Here is a 22,384-nt window from a genome sequence, read left to right as displayed (position 1 = left end):
ATGATCTTTTCTAGATCCCACAATTTGTCTTCAAATTTCATGATTTCCCTGTTTTTTTAATTACTGAGTAGTATTCCATTGTGTAACTGTACCACAATTTCTGTGGCCATTCCTCATCCGAGTGACATCTGGGTTGTTTCCAGGTTCTGGCTATTATGAATAAACCTTCTATCAACATTGTTGAACAAATGTCCTTGTTCTGTATTTGAGCATCTTTTGGATATATGCCTAAGAGTGGTATAGCTGGATCTTGAGGAAGCACTATTCCTAGTTGTCTGAGAAAGTGCCTGATTGATTTCCAAAGTGGTTGTACAAGATTACATTCTCACCAGCAATGGAGGAGGGTTCCCCTTTCTCCACAACTCTCCAGTTAATCTTTAGTTTCACCTATATCTTTCCCTGTTTGGGCTAAAATTACATAAAATGTTTTTTTTCCTGAAAATATGAGAACAATTTTTAATTAAGATCAGAAAATTCATTGACAAAAACAAACAAACAAACTAGTGTTTTCACTCAGGTGTGGCATGGTGAACCAAGGAATTGATCAGGCTATTTACAAAAGCAAAGGGGAGGGGTTACTTACAAAAGCACAGAAAACACAGGCAACTATATCTCTGAAAGATCCACCTTGTCATGATAAAATCTTAGGAAAGAGGAAATTCTTAGGAAAGATTTTCTGTGTCATTTTGCCTTTGTGAGTTTTTAGTCAACTTGATACACATTTGTGTCATCTGAGAAGAGGAAACCTTAGTAGAGAAAATGTGTCAATCAAGTGGTCCTGTTCTGGCTTGATGAAGATTGTAGAAAAGTTCATCTTACCAAGATTGTTGGAATCCCTGGGAATGTGGTCCTGGATGTAAGAGAGAAAACACTGAGAGTGCTATCAGGATAAGCCAGTATCTAATGTTCCTCTATGGCCTCTACTTCAGGTCCTCCCTCCAGGTTCCTGCCTTGAATTCTTGCCCTAACTTCCACTCATGATGTACTATGATTCCAAGATAAAATAACACCCATGCCATCCAAGTTGTTTAGAGAAACCTAAAGAGGACTCACTTGTAGATGTTCCACCAAAGAATCTCCAGGATCCAAGTAATCGTGTGTTTTATAGCAGAAGAGAAGTATTGTAAGATATTTTAGTTTCCTGGGTATTATATGACTCCCTCATTCTTCCAGGAGAATATATGGCAATGTGTAGGACCTAAAAACATACCATAATGTTACATAATCAACATTTTTAAAGGCACTGATGTCTAAGAAATGCTGATTCACCCACATCCTTGTTTGATCTCTACTGTTATGTAAGAACCCTTCAGAAATAGGAGCTTCTCATCTGTGATTATCAATATCACAAGATGTTTAAGACAGGATACTTGCTCATGAGTGGTGATTTAATCTTAGCTCAATAGTGCCAGGTACAAAAGAATAAAAAACAAACAAACAAAAAAAGACAAATATACTTTGTTAACCTTGAGTTCAGGTTCCATGCCCTTTATTTACACATGACATTACACCATCAAGCTCAGGAGTTCATTGATGTGTTTTGAGGTTATATGTTAACTTCTTGATTGATTGAACTTTGCATAAAACCATTAAAATCTGCAAAGAATGTCAGATATCAAAAGCATTCCATCTCAGCAAGATGCCCATGAAACAGACTTTAGTTTTTCTGTTATTACAGCTGATATGCTTTTTAAGAACTGGAACTTGTGGAAAAGTGCTGGTGTGGCCCACAGAATACAGCCATTGGATCAATATAAAGATGATTCTTGATGAGCTTGTCCAGAGAGGTCATGAAGTGACTGTTCTGACATCTTCAGCTTCGATCCTTATCGAGCCTAGCAATGAAACTTCTATTAATTTTGAAATTTACTCTGTATCTGTGAGTAAAGAAGATCTTGAATATTGGTTTGGAAAATGGATAGGTGAATGGACAAACGATTTTCAAAGTTACTCATTTTGGACATATTTTTCTAAAATGCAAAAAATCTTTAGTGAATATTCTTATGTGATTGAAAATTTCTGCAAAGCTGTAGTTTGGAACAAGAGTCTTATGAAAAAGCTACGAGAATCTAAGTTTGATGTCATTCTCGCAGATGCCATAGGTCCCTGTGGTGAGCTGCTAGCCGAACTGCTTAAGAAACCTTTAGTGTACTCTCTTCGCTTCTGTCCTGGATACAAGTGTGAAAAGTACAGTGGGGGACTTCCACTCCCTCCTTCCTATGTGCCTGCGGTTTTATCAGAATTAAGTGACCGAATGACATTTCTGGAAAGGGTGAAGAATATGTTGCATATGCTGTATTTTGACTTTTGGTTTCAAACATTTAATGAGAAGTCATGGAGTCAGTTTTACAGTGAGGCTCTAGGTAAACTGTTCCTTTCACTGTTGCTGTGAAATCCTGACTTGCTGCTTCTCTGAATGTGAGTGTGTGTGGATGAATATACAGTCATAGAATGAGGCTGTCAATTATGAGCTGATAATTTTCTGTTTAGAGGAAAATCAAATAGCCTCAAAATAAGGCAGAACACTCGGGAAATCACTAACCTGCAAGTTGAGGCAAAGGCGATTTCTCTTGGTGATCATTTGATCTTCTCTATGTTTGCCTGAGTAAAGAAACTCTGGGTTTCACTGAACACTTTAATGACTGTACATAATTACACTAAGAATTTATTACTCATTACCACAACTGTCTATGTAGTGGTGAAGAAAATATGTTCCCTTGTAAAAGTTACTTCACCTTCAAATTAAAACATTTACTAAAAATATCATGAAAGGTCTCTCACAATTAAGTAGTATCTCCTGAAACAGAAATAGTCAAGGGAACTTAGTTTTCTTAGAGTTTGAGACTTCTTAAACTCATAAAACTTATGTCTTAAAGCCTGAAATCTTGCTGTAAAATGCACACATTTTTAATGGTTTGTTTTTAAAATGCCTTTACACTAAATAGAATATTGACTAAGTTAATAGTAAGAAGAACTTGAATGTTAACTATTTATGGAAATATCCAGCTGTACCTTTGACATACACAACTAAGTTACTGTTACTTATATCCTGTGATGGACACAATACAGGAAAAAGGCAAAGAGGAATTGATTCCTGACTTACAGATTATCACAGTGAATTTGAAGATCCAGAGACCAAGCAACTAGCTTCTAAAATGTACAAACAGGACTAAATAGTCTATGAAAGCTATTTTTCTGAATATTTTCAAGCTTCTTTGCAATAGCCAAAATGTTTCACATTTCTTGGTGTAACTTTGGAAGGCAATGTAATTTTTCACAAATTATAATTTGTGTTAATACATTTATTATAAAAAAATCACAATTGAAACATTTTAGATTGCTTGTCTGCATTGTTTCATCTCATCTCTAGAAATCACATGCTGTATTCTAGACAAAATCCTTTCACTATTGCATATTTTTACATGCTTTTGTGATACAGGGAGACCCACAACGTTAGTTGAGATGATGGGGAAAGCAGACATGTGGCTCATTCGAACTTACTGGGACTTGGAATTTCCTCACCCAATCTTACCTAATTTTGACTTTGTGGGAGGACTCCACTGCAAACCAGCCAAACCACTGCCTAAGGTAACCCTATATTGTTTCATTTGATAAAATACTTTGCCTTTCTTCATGTAAACAGTTCTTTTCATTATTTCTGTATATTTGTTTTCCTGAGAGATAAAAATGTGGATTAGAACTCTCTTCCAATTGACATATATATTATTTCCTTACTTTAACACATCACTGTGTCTCACTACTTTCAAGAAACATGAAATATTTTTAGAATATTGTCAGTGATTTAAGGGTTTGGATGTAACTCATAAATAAAGAACTTATATTGTATTCAAGAACAAATGGGAAATGCCAGAAACATATGTAGATTATCCAAAGAAACAAAGAAGAATCAATGGCTGCACTAAAGAGACAATATGTTCTATTAAAAATAGAACATTAATTAAGAAATTTTGTTTATAATATAATAAATATTTTACATTGTGTTATCAGAGAAAGGCAGGTATGTTGAAGAAATATGCAACTGAGACCCCAGGAAATATCCAAGAATCCTTGTATAGTTACAATGACCTGGGTAGTGTGCAGGGTTAGATAAAAGAATGAATACAGAGAAGACTTTTAAAAACCTATTGCTAATAACTCCAGGTTTAGCTATGCAGGAAGATGACGAAGCAGGCAGATGGTGTTAGAAAGCTACATCTACGAGTGTTCCACACACTTTGCTCTCTTCTCCCTTTCCACTTTTTATATAACTATAGGCTATTTATACCTCTATAGAGACAGATCCCTTTGTATGGGATATAGATATCTCATTTACAGTTGAACATTCCACGCCTGCTAATTCTATGTGCCTTGCAGGGTGGGCCTCTGTGGTGATCACCTTTACCTACAAATAAAACTTCTGTGATGAGGTCTGAAAACTGTAGGTATAATGATAATGATAAGTCATTAGAAGTGAGGTTGATACTATGTAAGTTTAGTAGAATACTTGTTGGTATAATTTTTTTTGGGGATGTATACAATATATCCTTGTTCATTCTAATGCTGATTTCTTTACCCACTATCTGATTTCAATCTGGACATTGCATTGTGATGCTTATTCTAAGCATTACCTGTCTCAAGTTTGTGCAAATATGCCACCATTTTTTCTCTATATTGTCAATTAAACAACCAGCCAATGCTGTTCAATGAGAGGATAGGGTGGTATATCCTGATCTGGAGGGGAAGAGAAGGAAGCAAGTAGGAGGAGGATCTTAGCCATTCTGATGGGTTTAAGGTGAAATTTCAAGGTCGTTTTGATTTCCATCTCCCTGATGACTAAGGACATTGAGCATTTCTTTAAGTGTTTCTGTGTCATTCCATATTCCTTTATTGAGAATTCTGTTTATCTCTGTTCCCCAACTTTTAATTGTATTATTTTATTTTTTGCTGTTTAACTTCTTAAGATCTTTCTACATTCTGGATATTAGCCCTCAGTCAAATATAGGGTTGGTGAAGATCCTTTCCCAGTCTGTTGGATGTCATTCTGTTCTGATGATTCCTTTTTTTCTACCTATTACTTTGATCCATTGAAATTTTCATTTTAAAATCCTCTATCTTTGTTTATTCCCACAAAGTTGACTATTTTGGAGACTATTGTGAATGTAATTTATTTCCTGATTTCATTTTCATCATTTGCATTGTGACATATAGGAATGTTAGTGATTTCTTGCTTATTTCATATCTCTTAAGGCTTTCCATTGGTTTATTTGTCCTAAGAATCTTTTGGAGAAATGCTCAGAGCTTTGCAAAAACAGAATTATATCATCGTCAGTAATAGGGAACTTCCAACTTTACTATTTGTATCACATTCATTTCTTTTTCTAGCCAAGTTCCTCTGGGGAGGGACAAGACTATGTAGAGTAAGGGGTCTGTTAGTGTGCACCAATCTTGTCTGTGATATTAGATAAATACATTTTCATCTTACTTATTATGATATTGGCAATAGATTTGCCACATGCAACTTTTACTATTTTGGAATACCTCCACGGGTACTTAAGTTTTTCAGAACTTTTATGTGAAAGGTTTCCTGATTTTTTAAAAATCATCCTGTAGAATTATTGAGATGATCATGTTATTTTTTTTATCTCTGATTCTATTGACAAACTGTGCTGCTTATTGGTTGTCATGTTTTTAACCATCATTAAGAAACCAACTTAATATAATGGTGTGTGATACTGTTAATGTGCCACTAAATTTCATTTACAGGTATTTTATTCAGGTTCTATTTTATCTATGTTCATTAGGAGGTTTGGACAATTTATGTTGTTTTCTTATCAAATTCTAACAATAGAAAAATAATATCTTGGCAGGAAGGCTTTCCAAATATTTCTTCTCCTTCCACTTCATGGATCCACTTTAGTAGCATTGCTATTATGTGTTCTTTATAGCTGGTACCATTCATCATTGAATCTGCTTAGTTTACAGAGTCTTCCTATGCAGTAGCTATGGCTTATAACTTCTCGGTCATTGCTTTGTGTGTGTTCAATCAAGTTCTTTTTTCTTCTTCTTTCTTTTGTTTTGGTCAGGGAATCTTTGAAACAGGGTTTCTCTGTGCAGCCACTGTAGACCATGTTGGCTTCATCCTCAAGAAATACAACTACATCTGCCTCCTGAGTGCTGGGATTAAAGGCTTCTACCACCACCACCAGGCAAAATTTCTTATATACTCAGTTTTCTTTCAAAATTTCCAGATGTGTTTGCATATTGGTTTTATGTTTAAAGCAGAGTTACCATTTATTGAAAGACATTCATAACACAGATTTTAAGCACAGAGATTAGTACAAAGAGAAGAGTAGAGGTAAGACAAACACATATGCAAATATGGATATGAACTTTGCAAAAGAGTGTCATGATTGCCTTTACAAGGACCGTGTATGGATATAACCTAGAACCCCTGCTTAGATATAGCCCATGGTAGCTCAGTGTCCAAGTGGGCACCCTAGTAAGGGGAACAGGGATTATTTCTGACATGAACTCAATGGCTGGATCTTTGACCACCCCCCACACCTACCCCAAGAAAGGAGCAGCCATGCTAGGCCACAGAGGAGGACTTTGCAGCCAGGCCTAAAGATACCTGAGTAGCACGGGTCAGATGAAAGGGGAGGAGGTACTCCCCTATCAGTAGACTTGGAAAGGGGTAGGGAGAAGATGAGGGAGGGAGGGAGGGAGGGTTTGGGAGGGAATGAAGGAGTGGGATCCAGCTGGGATACAAAGTTAAACTGTAACAAATATTAAAAATAAATACAATTAAAAGCAATAGCCATATGCACTTGAATTTTTTTATTTTTTTTTATTTTTTATTTTTTATTTTTTTTTATCAGTTACATTTTATTAACTCTGTATCCCAGCCGTGTCCCGATCCCTCATTCCCTCCCAGTCCCTCCCTCCCTCCCTCATCTCCACCGTGCCCCTTTCCAAGTCCACTGATGGGGGACCTCCTCCCCATTCATCTGATCCTGTTTTATCAGGTATTTTCAGGACTGGCTGCAAAGCCCTCCTCTCTGGCCTAACAGGACTGCTCCTCCCTTCGGGGGTGGGGAGACCAAAGAGCCAGTCATTGAGTTCCTGTTAGAAATAGTCCCTGTTCCCCTCACTTTGGGAGACCAATTGGTTACTGAGCTACCACAGGCTACATCTGAGTGGAGGTTCTAGGTTATATCCATACATGGTCCTTAAAAAAGATAATCAATTGAGCGGACATGGGGTAAGATGATCAATCCTCGTTTAGAAAGACAGATGGGATGTGCATTGAACTTATGACAGGAGTCTACTGAGCGCATCTGAAAGACTCTAACTAGCAGTGTTTTCAAAGCAAAGACTCATGACCAAACCTTTGGCAGAGTACAGGGAATCATAAGAAAGAAGGGGAGTTAGTCTGATGGGGAAAGGATAGGAGCTCCACAAGGACCAAATATATCTGGGCACAGGGTCTTTTCTGAGACTGGCACTTGAATTTTTATTCATTGAAAATACTTTCTTTTATATAATATACTGTGGTCACCTCCTGCCAGATAATATTCACCACCATTCTCATAGCCAACTGTACTTGATGTCATCTCTCTCTTCCTCCTACCCTCTCTCTTTCTCTCTCTCTAATAAAGCACTAAAAAAGAAAATCAAAGCAATGGAAGAACAAAAAAAGACCAATAAGACCAAAACTATTCAAGCCAAACAAAATGAAAGAAAGATGCCCCCAAAAGAAAAGAATCAGTGCAGGCATGAGGCCTGCCCTGGAGACAACTGATTTACCCAGCAAACATCCATTAGAGAGAGCTGGTTTTCCCCTTTGTTATCAGGTATCGTTTGTATATAGCCTCTTAGTTAGAAGTGGACTCCGTGATCATTTTCTGTTCTTGGTGCTGAAACCTCATCTGGCTTGAACCTGTATGTTGGTTTTATGTATGTTGCCATGGTCTGTGAGTTTGTAGGTACATCAGGCTCGTGGTGCCTGGAAGACACTGCGATGTTGTCATCCCTCTCTGGCTCATAAGATCTTTCTGCCTCCTTTTCATGCTGTTTTTAAAATACCTCCAAATGATCCACTAATTTGAATGACATCTCTAATAGTATTACTTTTTCTTCTCTAATTTATGAGTTTTTGTCAACTGCACTATATTTTGGTCAAATGCACTCTCACTAAACATTGAGTATTGAGGCAATGAAACACTGGTCTTCCTAAAGTAATTCTGGTAAGGACAGACTAAGGTCTGTCCTAGTCCTTTAAATGTTTTCTGTGTCACTAATCATTTGTGATGTCACACATTTGTCTTTGTAGGAAATGGAAGAATTTGTTCAGAGCTCCGGAGAACATGGCATTGTGGTGTTTTCTCTGGGGTCAATGGTTAAAGACATAACAGAAGAAAAGGCCAATATAGTTGCATCAGCTCTTGCCCAGATCCCACAGAAGGTGAGATAGTGTTCCCTAGGAGGACAATTGTATTTTAAGTCTACTGAACTCTGAAAGGATTTTAGTAGGAAAAAATCCTTTGTGAAAAATAAAATGACGAACTCTTTCTTATTAATGTCAAACACTATTTTAAAAGAAAAGTATTAATTGCTGAGAATAAAATATTAGTCGAGTTCTGATTGACACTATGAACAGAATGATTATGCTCAGACCCATGCATGGTTGTGCATACCTGTCACCTGGAGATGAGGTAGGTTGAGCCACTCATATTTAAAGCCCGTTTACACTTAATGGTGATTTCCAAGCTTTCCTGTGCTAATCAGTGTGTCCATATTTCAAAAGAAGTGAGAAGAAAAAAGAAAAGAAAGAATAAAAGGAAAAAAGAAATGGAGAAAAAGAGCAAACAAAATAATGAGAAATATTATGCTGGGGCTGGAGAGATGCCTCAGTGGTTAAGACACTCGCTGCTTTGCCAGAGAAACTAGATTTGATTGATAGCATTTATATAATAGCCCCAAACTGTCTCCACCTCAATTTCCAGGGAACCCAATGTGCTCTTTAGGCATCCAGGCTACAGGCTCCCAGTGCACAGAATCACATGCAGGCAAAACAGCCACATACATAAACGTGTAAGAAAAAAATCTTTGTAAAGAAAGAGGAAAAATCTTCTACCCAATGAATAATGTAGGAAAACACAGGAGAAAAGATGAAAAAGGTCCTGAGCCTGAACTGAAGCTAAGATTACAAGATTATAAATGCAAGCAAGAATGATGTGGGAAGATTCTTAGAGGTCCCAACTCTAAAACTGTTCAATTGACTCATTTCCTAAAAGCACCGATTTTTAGCTGTTTATGAGCTAATTTACTCTATAACTTCATACAGATTTTCCTGATCATGAAGATATTTTTTTTATTTTACCAGACACAGAGCATACAGAAAGTGAAGATTGATAGTTTGTATTCCAGTTTATGGGGAACACCTGTAACTTAGAATTCAGTTTGATATTAGACATAAAATGTATTCAGCCCAATAAAAAGCATACTTAAAACTTTCCTATTGATACCTTTCTTTAGAATGTTTTTTTCTCTTAGTTTTTTTTTCCATTTTTTAAATTATTTTTTATTTTTTATTAATTACACTTTATTCACTTTGTATCCCCCCATAAGCCTCTCCCTCCTTCCCTCCCCATCCCACCCTTCCTCTCCCTTTTTCATGCATGCCCCTTCCCAAGTCCACTGATAGGGGAGGTCCTCTTCTCCTTCCTTCTGATCTTAGTCTATCAATGTTCTTAATAAGTTTTATCTGAAAATAAGTAAATACATTTCCTGATAACAAAGAAATGTTTTATTAAAAATGGTAAATTACATCAATATAATTTTGTGCATCAAAAAAACCCTAATTATAATGAATACCCTAAAAACATGGGTATAAATCTCTTAGAGGACTTCTGTGGTAGGCTCCAGTCCTATTCCCTCTCTTCTACCACTTCCTGGGTCTATACTGTTTTCCCTTCTGAATAAGGATTAAGACTCTTCCCTAAGGTCCTCTTTTCATTTAACTTGTTTAGGAGTATACATTTTAATATGTTTATCATATATAATATGGCTAATATCCACTTATAAGTTAGTATATACCATGCATGTCTCTCTGATTCTGGTATACCTCACTCAGGATGATATTTTCTAGTTTCATTCATTTATCTGAAAATTTCAAGATCTCCTTGTTTTGAAAGCTGAGTAGCATTCCATTGTGTAAATATACCACAATTTCCATTCTTAAGTGGAGGGATCTTTAGGTTGTTTCCAGATTCTGGCTATTATGAATAAAGCTGCTGTGAACATAGTTGAGAAAAAGTTTCTTGCTGTATGGTTGAGCATCTTTCAGAAATATACCCAGGAGTGGTAGAGCTGGGTCTTGAGGTAGTGCTTTTCCCAGTTTTTGGAGAAAGCTTCAGTTTGATTTCCAAAGTGGTTGTACAAGACTTCAACAAGCAGAGAATCAAAGCAAATGCAAAGACTCACAGCCAAACTTTGAACAGAGCACAGGGTGTCTTATGGAAGAAAGGGGTTCTAAAAGACCTGGAGACACACAAGACCAACAAATCCAAAAAAGCAGTTCCCAGAAAGACTTCAGAAATTGATGCATCAACCAAAAACCATGCATAGAGAGGACTTAAACCATCTTTTCATATGTAACCCATATACAGCTCCGTCTCCATGTGGGCTCCCCAGTAAGAGAAAAGACAGTCTCTGACATGAACTCAGTTGCCTGCTCTTTGATCACTTCTCCCTAGTGGAGAGACCTAGTCAGGCCACAGAGTGAGAATATCCAGGCAGTTTTGATGGGACCTGATAGGCTAGGGTTAAACAGTACAGGAGGAGGACTTCCCCTATCAGTGGACTAGGGAAGAGGAAAAGGAGAGGAAGAGGAAGAGAGGGTGGACCAGGAGGAAATGAAGGAGAGGGCTACAGCCTCATTAAAGTGAATAAATTGTAAATAATAACAACACTTGTGCCATACAGAATTTTGTAATTTGTTCATAGACTAAATGCAAATATAAATAGAAGGACAAAAAATAGAACATGGGTGTTTAGATAATCTATGACTCAAAGACATAAAGTGATATTGAACTTGTAAAGTAAGGACACGATATATTCATAATCATAAATTATTACTAACTTGCTAAATATATCATACTATTTCAAATCTCCTCTCTCAGTTTCATTAGCATTCACCTGGATAAAGTTCAACTAAATAATTTCAGTTCCCCAAAATCAAAGTATACCAAACCTTTAGAATTTCTGTAGCTGAATATGGTGTTTTCTGTGCGTAACAGGTTCTGTGGAGATTTGATGGTAAGAAACCAGACACCTTAGGATCCAACACTCGACTGTACAAGTGGATACCCCAGAATGACCTTCTTGGTAAGGCAAGGGTCAATAAGGAAAACAAACAGGAAACAGTATTTCTTGAAGATACTAAAAATGAAACATTTTTTATATTCCTTTTCAAAAACACAAAATGGAAAATAACTACCTGTCACTGTTGCCATATTGCCATTAAAAACTATCTACTCCATGTCTAGAATCTAAGTATCTCTGGTTCAACTGTACTAAAGCTGCAAGAATTTTTCAGAGAGTGCATAAATTTCCTCTTTCTCTCTTGTTCCTTAGATTTTCATTCTTTAATTCTACTACAGGAAGATGTCAATGCCATTGAGAACCATAACCACTCCTGTTTAACTGCTGACTGTGTATTTTCTCTTTTTTGATTAATTTTGTATTTATTCACTTTACATTCTGGTTTTAGGCCCCTCCCTCCTCTCCCAGTTCTACCCTCCCTCCCACATCTTCCCTCGCCTCTTTCTCAGTAAAGGGGAGCCACTCCAATTCATTAAGTCACATGAGGACTGAATTTGTCTTCTCGCCTTATGGCCTGGTAAGGCAGTCCCATCAGGGAGAATTGATCAACAAGCAAGTAACAGAGGTCATGTCAGAGACAGCCTCCACTCCCCTTGTAGTGGGCTTCCATGAAGCCTGAGCTGTCCATTAACCACATATATATATCAAGGAGGAAGTTTCAGTCCACGCTTGGCATTTGATTGTGTTTCAGATTACATAGGCCCCTCTGAGCCCTGGTTAGTTGGCTCTATTGGCCTTCTTGTGGAGCTCTTGTCACCTCTAGATCTTTTTATCTTTCCCCTCTGCCCCCACTATTGCATTAGACTCCCAATGTTTGGCTGTGTGTCTCAGTATCTGTCTCTAACCATTGCTGGGTGGGACCTCTCAGAGGACAGCTCTGATAGGTCCTGTCAGCAAGCACCGCAGAGTATCGTTGACAGTGTTAGGGGTTGGATTTTTCAATGAGTTGGGTCTTAGGGTTGGGCCAGGCATTGGTTGGACATTCCATCAATCTTTGCTCTATCGGTTCTATTTTTGTCCCTGCATATGTCTTCTAAGCAGTGTAAGTTTTCATGGGATATAAGTTTTCATGGATAGATTGGTGTTGTCCTCCCTCCACTGGGAATCTTGTCTAGTTAGTGGGTGTCCTTTTCAGTCCCCATAGCTCCTATTACTAGGAGTGTCAACTAGAGTCCCCCTAATATCCCCCAGAGGCCTACTTTGACTTACGACTCCAGCTTGTCACAGAGATACCCCTACCCACCATTTATCTTTTTTTCTACTGGCCTCCCCTCTCCCAGCTCCCTTCTCTCACTAGTCTGATCTCCATCATTATTTCTTTTTGCTCTCTCTCCTCTACCTTGTTCCCACTTTTCAACCACTACCTTTTTCTTTTCTGTGCAAACAAATGCTTTATCATTACCACAAAGCACTAATGTATTTCATGATGAATTGTAGCTCCATTGCCTTAGATTCCAATAGTGACCATCTTACTGACTGGACAGTACATATACAAGATGCAGTGACATAACTATTTCTATGTAAATATTCTATTTGCCATATGAATTTTTAATGTGTACATTGTGGTGAAGGCTTTGAGAATCTCTGTTGCTGATTACTAATATTTATTATAGATTTTTCTTTTAGTTAAACAGAGGTTATTCCTAAACCAGCTGTATACCGAAACCACCACACAGAAACTAAGATTTATTTAATTAACCTAGAGCAAGATGCTGGGAAATAGTTACTCCATCCTAAACCTCCAAACCCACATACATTCCGCCCTCTCAGATTACCCACATTACAATTGCTTTTAGTCATAGCTTAGGTCAGGTTCATCTCTCCTGGTTCCAAGTCCTCTCTTGTCAATATCTTCTCTCAGATCTCTCTTCTCCCACTCCCTTCTTTCTCCTTCCCTCTACACCATGATGTCCCATCCTATTCTCTCCATTGCTCAGCATTGGCTGGTTGTTTTATTGACAAGACAGAGAACAAATGGTGGCATGTTTACAAAAACTTGAGACAGCTGATGCTTAGAATAAACAACCCAATGCAATGTCCGATTGAAACCAGATAGTGGGGTAGAGAAATCAGCATTTGAACAAACAGGGTAAATTGTATACATTCCATAAGAACATTATACCAACAAATTTCATATAATATATTTTAGTCAAATTAAACCATCAACTACACCTTTCCTCTTTACTCCTCTCAGATCTATCTTCTCCCTTCCCAAATACTCTTTTTTTTTCTACTGGATTATTTTGTTGCATCTGTACATATATATGAATACTCAGATACAACCTGCTGAGTCCATTTAGTATTGCCCTTATTTATGTGTGTTTGGACTTGCCATCTCAAATCGAATAATAAATTTGGAGTTGTCCCTGAGAAAAACAGATTCTTCCTCCACCAGCACTCATTAAATAGCTGTACCTCTTCATCTACGGAGAGGGCACTGTGAAATTTTCCACCCCTACATTGGCATGTCAACTGGTATATTCATTACAATGATCTTGTTTAGGCCACTATGAAGTTGAGATTCAGTGACTGCAGTCTCCCTGTACTATATAAAGACACAATCTCAGAGCAGATTTCCTTGTCCCATGACTCTTCTATATTTCTACCTTCTCTTCTGAAATGTTCCCTGTGTCTTTCATGTGTTATAGATGTATCATTTGGAGCTTTGTATCTAAAGGTCAGTTGTCCTCTGTATTTTGAAAACTCTGGCTTTCTCTAATGATCTCTGTCTGCTGAAAATAAAACAGAAGATTCTTCAATGAGGAATGAGAGCTATATTGATAGGTGTGTATAAGGATATGGATTTCAATTGCAATTAGAAATTACACTGGTTTGAAAAAGTGTTAGTTTTGGGGTCTTTTCTATGTTTCAGAGCCTCAGAGGAAAGTAATGCCTGGTACTATAACATTAGCACATGGATTTTTCCCACTGATTTCTTTCACTGACAATCTTTCCTTCAGTATATTATAAGACAATCTTTTTTTTTCACTTTTCAAGTCTTGAGAAACATGCTATATTTTTTAAATAGCATTCTCTTATCTCTGCAGTCCATTTAATAGTTCCTTGCTAAAAAATAATCCAAAGCAGTTTCATTGCAAATTTGTGGCATTAATAATAATATATTTTCTATGAGAACAGTCCACATCTGAGGTATTATATTTTACCTCTCTTTAATATTATAATCAATAATCATGTGAAAATTCTTTTTCTCTTTATAGGTCATCCAAAAACCAAAGCTTTTATAGCTCATGGTGGAACCAATGGCATCTATGAGGCAATCTATCATGGCATTCCTATTGTTGGGATTCCCTTGTTTGCAGATCAACCTGATAATATTAACCACATGGTAGCCAAGGGAGCAGCTGTTAGAGTGGACTTTCACACACTGTCAGCTAAAGACCTTCTCACCGCCTTGAAGACAGTCCTATATGAACCTTCGTGAGTCTCTTTCTTTTGTTTAATTCTTTTTAAAGTATTTTGTTTTGTGTCTTGAGATAATGTCTCACTATACAACCACAAGACTGACCTCACCCTCATAGATATCTGCCTGCTTCAGACTCCTGAGTGCTGGAATTAAAAGTATGTGCCATCATGATTGGTATGTGTAACTATTTCTCCATCCATGCTGATCAGCCATGTGCTCTTTCACACTAACCTATCTCAGACCTCTCTTCCCTTCTTCCTCCAATACCTCTCTCTCTCTCCTGGTCCTTCTGTCCTCAAAGCCTTGGAATTTTAGCCACATCTACCTTCCTTTGGCCTGCCCAGGTCTGTTGCCATTTTATTATTAACCAATCAAAAATAACTTCTTAGGCAAAGTTTATACAGCAAGGACAAGTATACTGAATGTGCTCTTCTGGGCAGCAACCAGGTCTTGGGACCCGTAATTACCATTAGAATACATGAGACCAAACCAACACCCAGCACTATCATTATTTTTTTAAACAGGATCTCACATTGTAGCTCTGAGATGGTGCCAAATTCAGAGGGATCCTTCTGCTTCTGCCTCTGAAGTGCTCAGATAAAAGGCATGTTCTACTATAGTCCAACACTGCAAAGGAAGTTATGGTGACTGGCTTGGGTAAAATGTGTTCTAAATTTAATTATATGACATGCTGTTATGGTTTTGAAAAACTCTTAAAAGAGCTTATATCATTTATCATTCTAAAATAAATATCATGTCTAATGTCATAACCAACATCGAAGACTTCTAAGCCAATGATGTCAACCAAAGAGCCTATGTTAGTAGATGCTTATGTTAAGGCCAGGACAATGAGATAAAAGCTACAGTGTTGCATAGATAGCAGTCAAAAAATGAAAGACAACATTAAATTTATACCAAACCCAGAGGAAAAGAATTGGCAGCTTCAAGTCTTACCAGAAGACAAATGTATCTAATCAGATTGTCCAGACTCAGAATAACAGGAGACAATGCTGCTGGTTCTTACATACACAAGTCTCCTAGGCTAGAAACAGAATTGGATTTTCTTTCATCATGGTGAGAGTTCTTATGGAAGTTCTGTGCAAGGGAGAAACATAATTCAACCAGTGTTTTCATTTTATGTTCAACAAGTATCTAGTGATAGACAGAAATTAGGAAAAAGAGGTAGAAGAGAAGAGGAGAAACTGAAACTGGAAAGCAGATATCCACCAAGATACATGGCCCCAGCAAAGCTTAAGACAATTCTCTGTCTACTTCACTTTTTGGTCTTAAATCATGCATTATATTCTTCATATATACATATATATGTATATATATATACATCTATATTTATATATATACTACCTTTATTACACACATACACACACACACACACACACACACATATATATATACTACCTTTCTCTTACCAATATTAAAAATATTGTTCAACTGCAAAATGTCCAATTACAAAAAACGTCCTGTGGGGAATAAAGCAAATACAGCCAGGACATGTAACCTAGGTGCTGGTGTATGCTGGTAAGCTAATCAGTTGGATGTGGATGCAGGAATTCATTAAGTAGCACAAGGTCAGTGTCAGCTACACACCAAGTCCAGAAAAAAAACAAAACAAAACAACTATGCTACACAAAAAAATATTTCATTGTACTCTCTGCCACAAATCTGCATTCTCTGCTACCTTACACAACACAGCACTCGTGTGGACATCTATGTAGTTAATATTGAGTCATTTCTAGAGCTTTTTTCCAAACCAACAAATGTTAGGTAAGTCTGCAAATTCACTCATCTTTAATTTTTTATTGTATGCATTGTTTCTTCAGCTATAAAGAGAATGCCATGAGATTGTCAAGAATCCACCATGATCAGCCAGTGAAGCCCCTGGACAGAGCTGTCTTCTGGATTGAGTATGTCATGCGCAACAAAGGAGCCAAGCACCTTCGCCCAGCTCTCCATGACCTCAGCTGGTTCCAGTACCACTCTCTGGATGTGATTGGGTTTCTGGTGGTCTGTGTGGTAGCTGTGGTATTCACTATCACAAAATTTTGCCTCTTTTGTTGCCACAAGACTGCTAACCTGGGTAAAAAGAAGAAAAAAGAATAGCTGCATTGAAGTATGAAGTGGAGAGCTCTGAGAGATGAGCCTCTGCCAGTGGCTTCCAGCAAGAAAAGGTTGCCATGTCAGGTTCTTTCCCTCTCAACCAAGACAGTGCCAGGACTTCTTTCAAGATTGCTTTCTCAGATTCACTGTATGTTTAAACAGGCAAATTTTCATGTCAAATATACACTTGAGGTTATAAAAACAAAATCAAGTGTTTGCTTTGGAATGTTTTGATGTAATTGAGGAGCTATGATCCCCAACAATCACTGAGCTTAACCGTGGTTTCCAAAATTCTTATGGGCATAAAGCCTTGGAAAAGGCCCCTCTAAGTAGCAATTACCTTTATAAACACCCAATATGCCTGGACTTTATTTGGTAGAATTCTTGTCTTTTTTTTTTTTAACCACTCCTATGTAATAGTGTTTAGATGCCATGCTTTTGAAATAGACTCACACTTCACTCTTCTGCCTGTCTAAGGAAAGCCATTGTTTCTGGTTATTTTACGGAAAACAGACCTCCCATTGTTTAATTCTGAACAACTGTGATGAAGTTTAGCCTCCTCCAACAGGGGCATTCTTCCATTCAGCACAATTATTCCTACCTGCTCCTTCTTTAAATTCCAGTAATAGGGAGGTTCTATGACGTGACCCACTTAAGATTTCATTTCTCTACTCAAGTTAGTAAAAGTCCAGGAATCCTAAAGATCATGAATACAGATTCAAATGGCAGTCATGTCATAGCATTGTGAGAAGTTGTAGCACTCATTTGCATCTTCAGTGACAGCTTACACCCACCCTTTATTAAGTTCATCCTGGACAGAGACCTGTTTTACTCATTTTGTATCTCCACTTCATAGAACAATATGATTCTTACTGAATGGTTTATTTGTTTGTTTGTTTGTTTGTTGGATGAATCCATGCATCTCGTTCTTTAATCCTGGTTGTGATTATGAATGCTCATGAGTAGGACAAAATTATAAATGTAATTGAACAGGACTGTTCTATTGTGATATTGCTAATTCAGACATTACTCGATAGTGTTTTTCGAGAAATGGAAAGACTGCTTCAGGGCATAGTGTGATATATCTATGTTGAAGACATTTGTTCTTCATTTTTATTTATTTTTATTAAGAAAGAAACAGGATTTTCTTCTCAAAGCTGTTCAGCCTTGTGACTGCACACTATCAAAACAATTCAATGTAATCCACTTTACCTGAAAACCATTGTCTTTGACAGTAATACTCCAGTGCAGGAGCCTGCCAGTAGAGTCAAATAGTTCCTGAGTGGGGAGTGAGAATTAAAAGAAAACAACACACAACACACAAGGGATCCACTCAGGGGGGCTATCAATAGAAACTGTAGTACATGGTTTATTCCACATTCCATTTTTTAAAATTTAACTTTATTTATTCATTTATTACAATTTATTTAGAACCCCCTCCCTCAGAGGTGGGGTGAGGGAGGTCAAAGTGCCAGCCATTGAGTTAATGTCAGAAATAGTCCCTGTTCCCTTTACTAGGGAACCCATTTGGATACTTACCTACCATGGACTACATTCAAGCAGAGGTTCTAGGTTATATTCATACATGGTCCTTGGTTGGAGAAACAGTCTCAGAAAAGACCCCTGTGCCCTGATATATTAGGTACTTGTGGAGATCCTGTCCTCTCGTGGTCATACTGATTTCCCCTTATTTCATATGATTCCCTGCACTCTGCCGAAGGTTTGGTTATGAGTCTCAGCATCTGCTTTGATACACTGATAGGTAGAGTCTTTTAGAGGCCCTGTCTGGTAGGCTTCTGTTCTGTTACCTGTTTTCTCCTAATTCTAATGTCCATCCCATTTGTCTTTCTAAGTGAAGATTGATCATTTTACCCCGGGTCCTCTTTTTTGTTTATCTTCTTTAGGTGTACAGATTTTAGTATGTTTATCCTACCTTATAGGTCTAGTACCCACTTATATGTGAGTATATACCATGTGTCTTTCTGCTTCTGAGATACCTCACTCAGGATGATCTTTTCTAGATTTCACCATTTGCCTGCAAATTTCATGATTTCCTTGTTTTTAATTGCTAAGTAGTGCACCATATCTGAGGGGCACAGGATCTGAAATTCTGAAATTGGTGAGTAGAGGGGCAGCTAAAGCCAGAACATTGACATTGATGCTTCCTGGGTGAGAGGGAACAACCTGTGAGCTGATGCCATTTGGATCCAGGTCACCCCACAGACATATTTGGGAACTAAGAGTGGTAAATATTCAACCCCCTGCACCCAATCATGAGCCTCCCTCTGTGGCTGAGATGGTTCTCAGTACCCACTGCTCCACACGTGGGCCTCCCTGCTCTGTAACTGAGACAGCAGAGGCTGGCCTCCCAGTTCTGTGGCAGCAGTGGGCAGCTGCACTGTCCTCATAGGTCTGCAGAGGCAGTGGGCAGCTATAGGGGCATCTGAGGGCCTTCGAGTGGGCGGCTCTACCATCCACCCATGTCTGTGTCTGGGGTGGCAGCTATCCCAAACAGGAGCCTCCAGGCTCAGTGACTGAGACAACTGTAGAGGCTACCCGAATTTATGGTCTCCCTGCCAACTGGAAAAACAGTGGACACCAGAGAGCTGAAAGATCTACACTCACATTTGTCCCTGAAAGCCCAAATCTGAGAGAATAAGACTATAAGAGCCAGAGGGCCAAGACATCTGCTGTGAAGTTGCATCTTTGAGAAATATCAGGAAAGCTACACCCAAGTAGCCTCTAAAGCATGGGTGCCTAAAGAAATTTTGAATAAGGATGACACCAATTGTCCTGCTAATATGGAAAGGGGTAAATCTCATCCTGACCCCAACTCTACACAAAATTATCATAGGCAGTTCAGGAATGCTGAGAGCGGGATACAGTCTTTTCAAGGCAAGTACCTCCCAATTGGAATTTCTTTAAATAAAAGAAAGCTGATAATAGACAAATTCATTGCTTCATTCTGTTTTCATTATTTGAATTTATCCTAAAATATTAGGTTGCATATTTATACTTCCAACCATACCCTTATTTTTATGTTAATTTCTTTTGTATTTTGATGCTGAAAGATAACTGCCGTAAACATTACATAGCTCTCTTATAAGAGTTCTCAAATCACAACAGATCCTTGCATGAATGACCACCAGTGTGGCTGCTAGTCAATATCCCTTGCTCATGTACTTCATTTCAAACATACATCAAGCTTCATGATCACAGGTAACTTACACTGAAGAAGTGCAAGTGTTCTGTGGTGCTGTGGTAGACTTAGAGTAACAGAATGCTAACAACATATGGGATGCTAAGAAATGAGACTTTAGAAACAAGGTTATTTCCTGCTATGGTTTGAATGAAAAAAGTCACTGATAAACTGGTGTAGCTGAACCCCTTTTCCTAAATTGGTGGTGCCGTTTGAGGTTATAGAGTTCTAAGGAATTTAAATCTTGCTGGAGGAAGTGCATCACTGGAAGAAGCTCTGCAAATCTGCAGCTTGGCCCACTTTCTACTATTGTCTCTGCTGCTTATTTGTGATCAGGGAGAATCCTTCTACTCCCTACAGCCTTGCCTTCTCACCTGCCATGCATTCTAAGGACCTAATCAGAATTCATAATAAACTGTTATGTTTTTGCCTTGAGCTGCAGTATATTATTTTTAATTTTTTAATTTTCTTTTAATATTAGTTACAGCTTATTAACTTTGTATCCCAGTTGTAGCCCTCTTCCTCGTCCCAATTTTACCCTCCCTTCCTCATCTCCTCCTTGCCCCTTTCCAAGACAACAGATAGGGGAGGTCCTCCTCCCCTTCCATCTGACCCTGGCTTATCAGGTACCTTCAGACTGGCTGCAAAGTCCTCCTCTGTGGCCTAGCAAGGCTGCCCTCCCTTGGGGGGGAGTCAAAGAGCCCGCCATTGAGTTTATGTCAGAAACAGTCCCTGTTCCCCTTACTAGGGTACCCACTTGGATACTGAGCTACCATGGGTTACATCTGAGCAGAGGTTCTAGGTTATATCCGTACATGGTCCTTGGTTGGAGAAACAATCTCATAAAAGACCCCTGGGTCCTGATATATTAGGTCCTTGTGCAGCTCCTGTCCTCTCCAGGTCATATTAACTCCCCATTTTTTCATATGAGTCCCTGCATTCTGCCAAAGGTTTGGTTATAAGTCTGGGCATCTGCATTGATACACTGCTAGGTAGAGTCTTTCAGAGGCCCTCTGCGGTAGACACCTCTCCTGTTACCTGTTTTCTCCTACTTCCAATGACCATCCCATTGTCTTTCTAAGTGAGGATTGATCATCTTACCCCAGGTCCTCCTTTTTTTTATCTTCTTTAGGTGTATAGATTTCAGTATGTTTACCATATCTTATAGCTCTATATAAGTGATTATATACCATGTGTGTCTTTCTCCTTCTGGGATACCTCACCCAGAATGATCTTTTCTAAATCCCACCATTTGCCTGCAAATTTCATGATTTCCTTGTTTTTAATTGCTGAGTAGTATTCCATTGAGTAAAGGTACCACAATTTCTGTATCCATTCCTCCATTGAGGGACATCTGGGTTGTTTTCAGGTTCTGGCTATTATGAATAAAGCTGCTACAAACATGGTTGAACAAATTTTCTTGTTGTGTGCTTGCGGATCTTTTGGATACATGCCTAGGAGTGGTATAGCTGGATCTTGAGGAAGCAGCATTCCTACCTGTCTGAGAAAGTGCCAGATTGATTTCCAAAGTGATTGTTCAAGTTTACAGTCCCACCAGGGTTCCCCTTTCTCCACAACCTCTCCAGCTTGTGTTGTTATTTGAGTTTTTTATTTTACCCTTTTGGATGTGTATAAGGTGAAATCTCAGTGTTGTTTTGATTTGCATCTGTCTGATGGCTAAGAATGTTGAGCATCTCTTTAAGTGTTTCTCTTCCATTCTATATTCCTCTATAGAGAATTCTCTGTTTAGCTCTGTACCACATTTTTAAATTGGATTGCTTGATTTATTGCTTTTTTAACTTCTTTAGTTCTTTATGTATTCTGGATATCAGCCCTCTGTCAGATATAAAGTTGGTGAAGGTCCTTTCCCACTGTGTAGGCTGTCATTTTGTTCTGATGACAGTATCTTTTGCTTACAGAAGCTTTTCAGTTTCCTGAGGTCCCATTTATTGATTGTTGCTCTTAGAGCATGTGCTGTTTGTGTTCTGTTCAGGAAGTTGTCTCCTATGCCAGTGAGTTCTAGGCTCTTCCCCACTTTTTCTTCTAACCAATTTAGAGTATCTGATTTCATGTTGAGGTCTTTGATTCACTTGGATTTTAGTTTTATGCAGGGTAAAAAATATGTATCTATTTTCATTTTTCTGCATGTAGACATCCAGTTGGGCCAGCACCATTTGTTGAAGATGCTGTCTTTTTTCCATTGAATGGCTTTGGCTTCTTTGTCAAAATTCAAGTATTCATAGCTGTGTGGGTACTGCAGG

General features: G+C 38.2%; 2 protein-coding genes across 2 annotated transcripts in view; one reads left to right on the top strand and one right to left on the bottom strand.

The window, feature by feature from the left end:
• Positions 1-22,384, bottom strand: part of LOC110542799 (UDP-glucuronosyltransferase 2B31-like) — a 290,306-nt gene that overhangs the window by 26,078 nt on the left and 241,844 nt on the right. The window lies entirely within an intron of this gene.
• LOC110544441 (UDP-glucuronosyltransferase 2B1) lies at positions 1,606-20,558 on the top strand. The gene is made up of 6 exons (XM_060380862.1): positions 1,606-2,363; positions 3,440-3,588; positions 8,333-8,464; positions 11,301-11,388; positions 14,604-14,823; positions 16,648-20,558. Exons 1-6 carry the CDS (start codon positions 1,640-1,642, stop codon positions 16,925-16,927), a joined length of 1,593 nt encoding a protein of 530 aa, XP_060236845.1. The 5' UTR covers positions 1,606-1,639; the 3' UTR covers positions 16,928-20,558.

The sequence above is a fragment of the Meriones unguiculatus genome, chromosome 3, assembly GCF_030254825.1.
Source record: "Meriones unguiculatus strain TT.TT164.6M chromosome 3, Bangor_MerUng_6.1, whole genome shotgun sequence".
Taxonomy (NCBI): Eukaryota; Metazoa; Chordata; class Mammalia; order Rodentia; family Muridae; genus Meriones; species Meriones unguiculatus.
The sequence above is the reverse complement of the archived record's forward strand: the minus strand, read 5'-3'. Positions and strand labels throughout refer to the sequence as shown.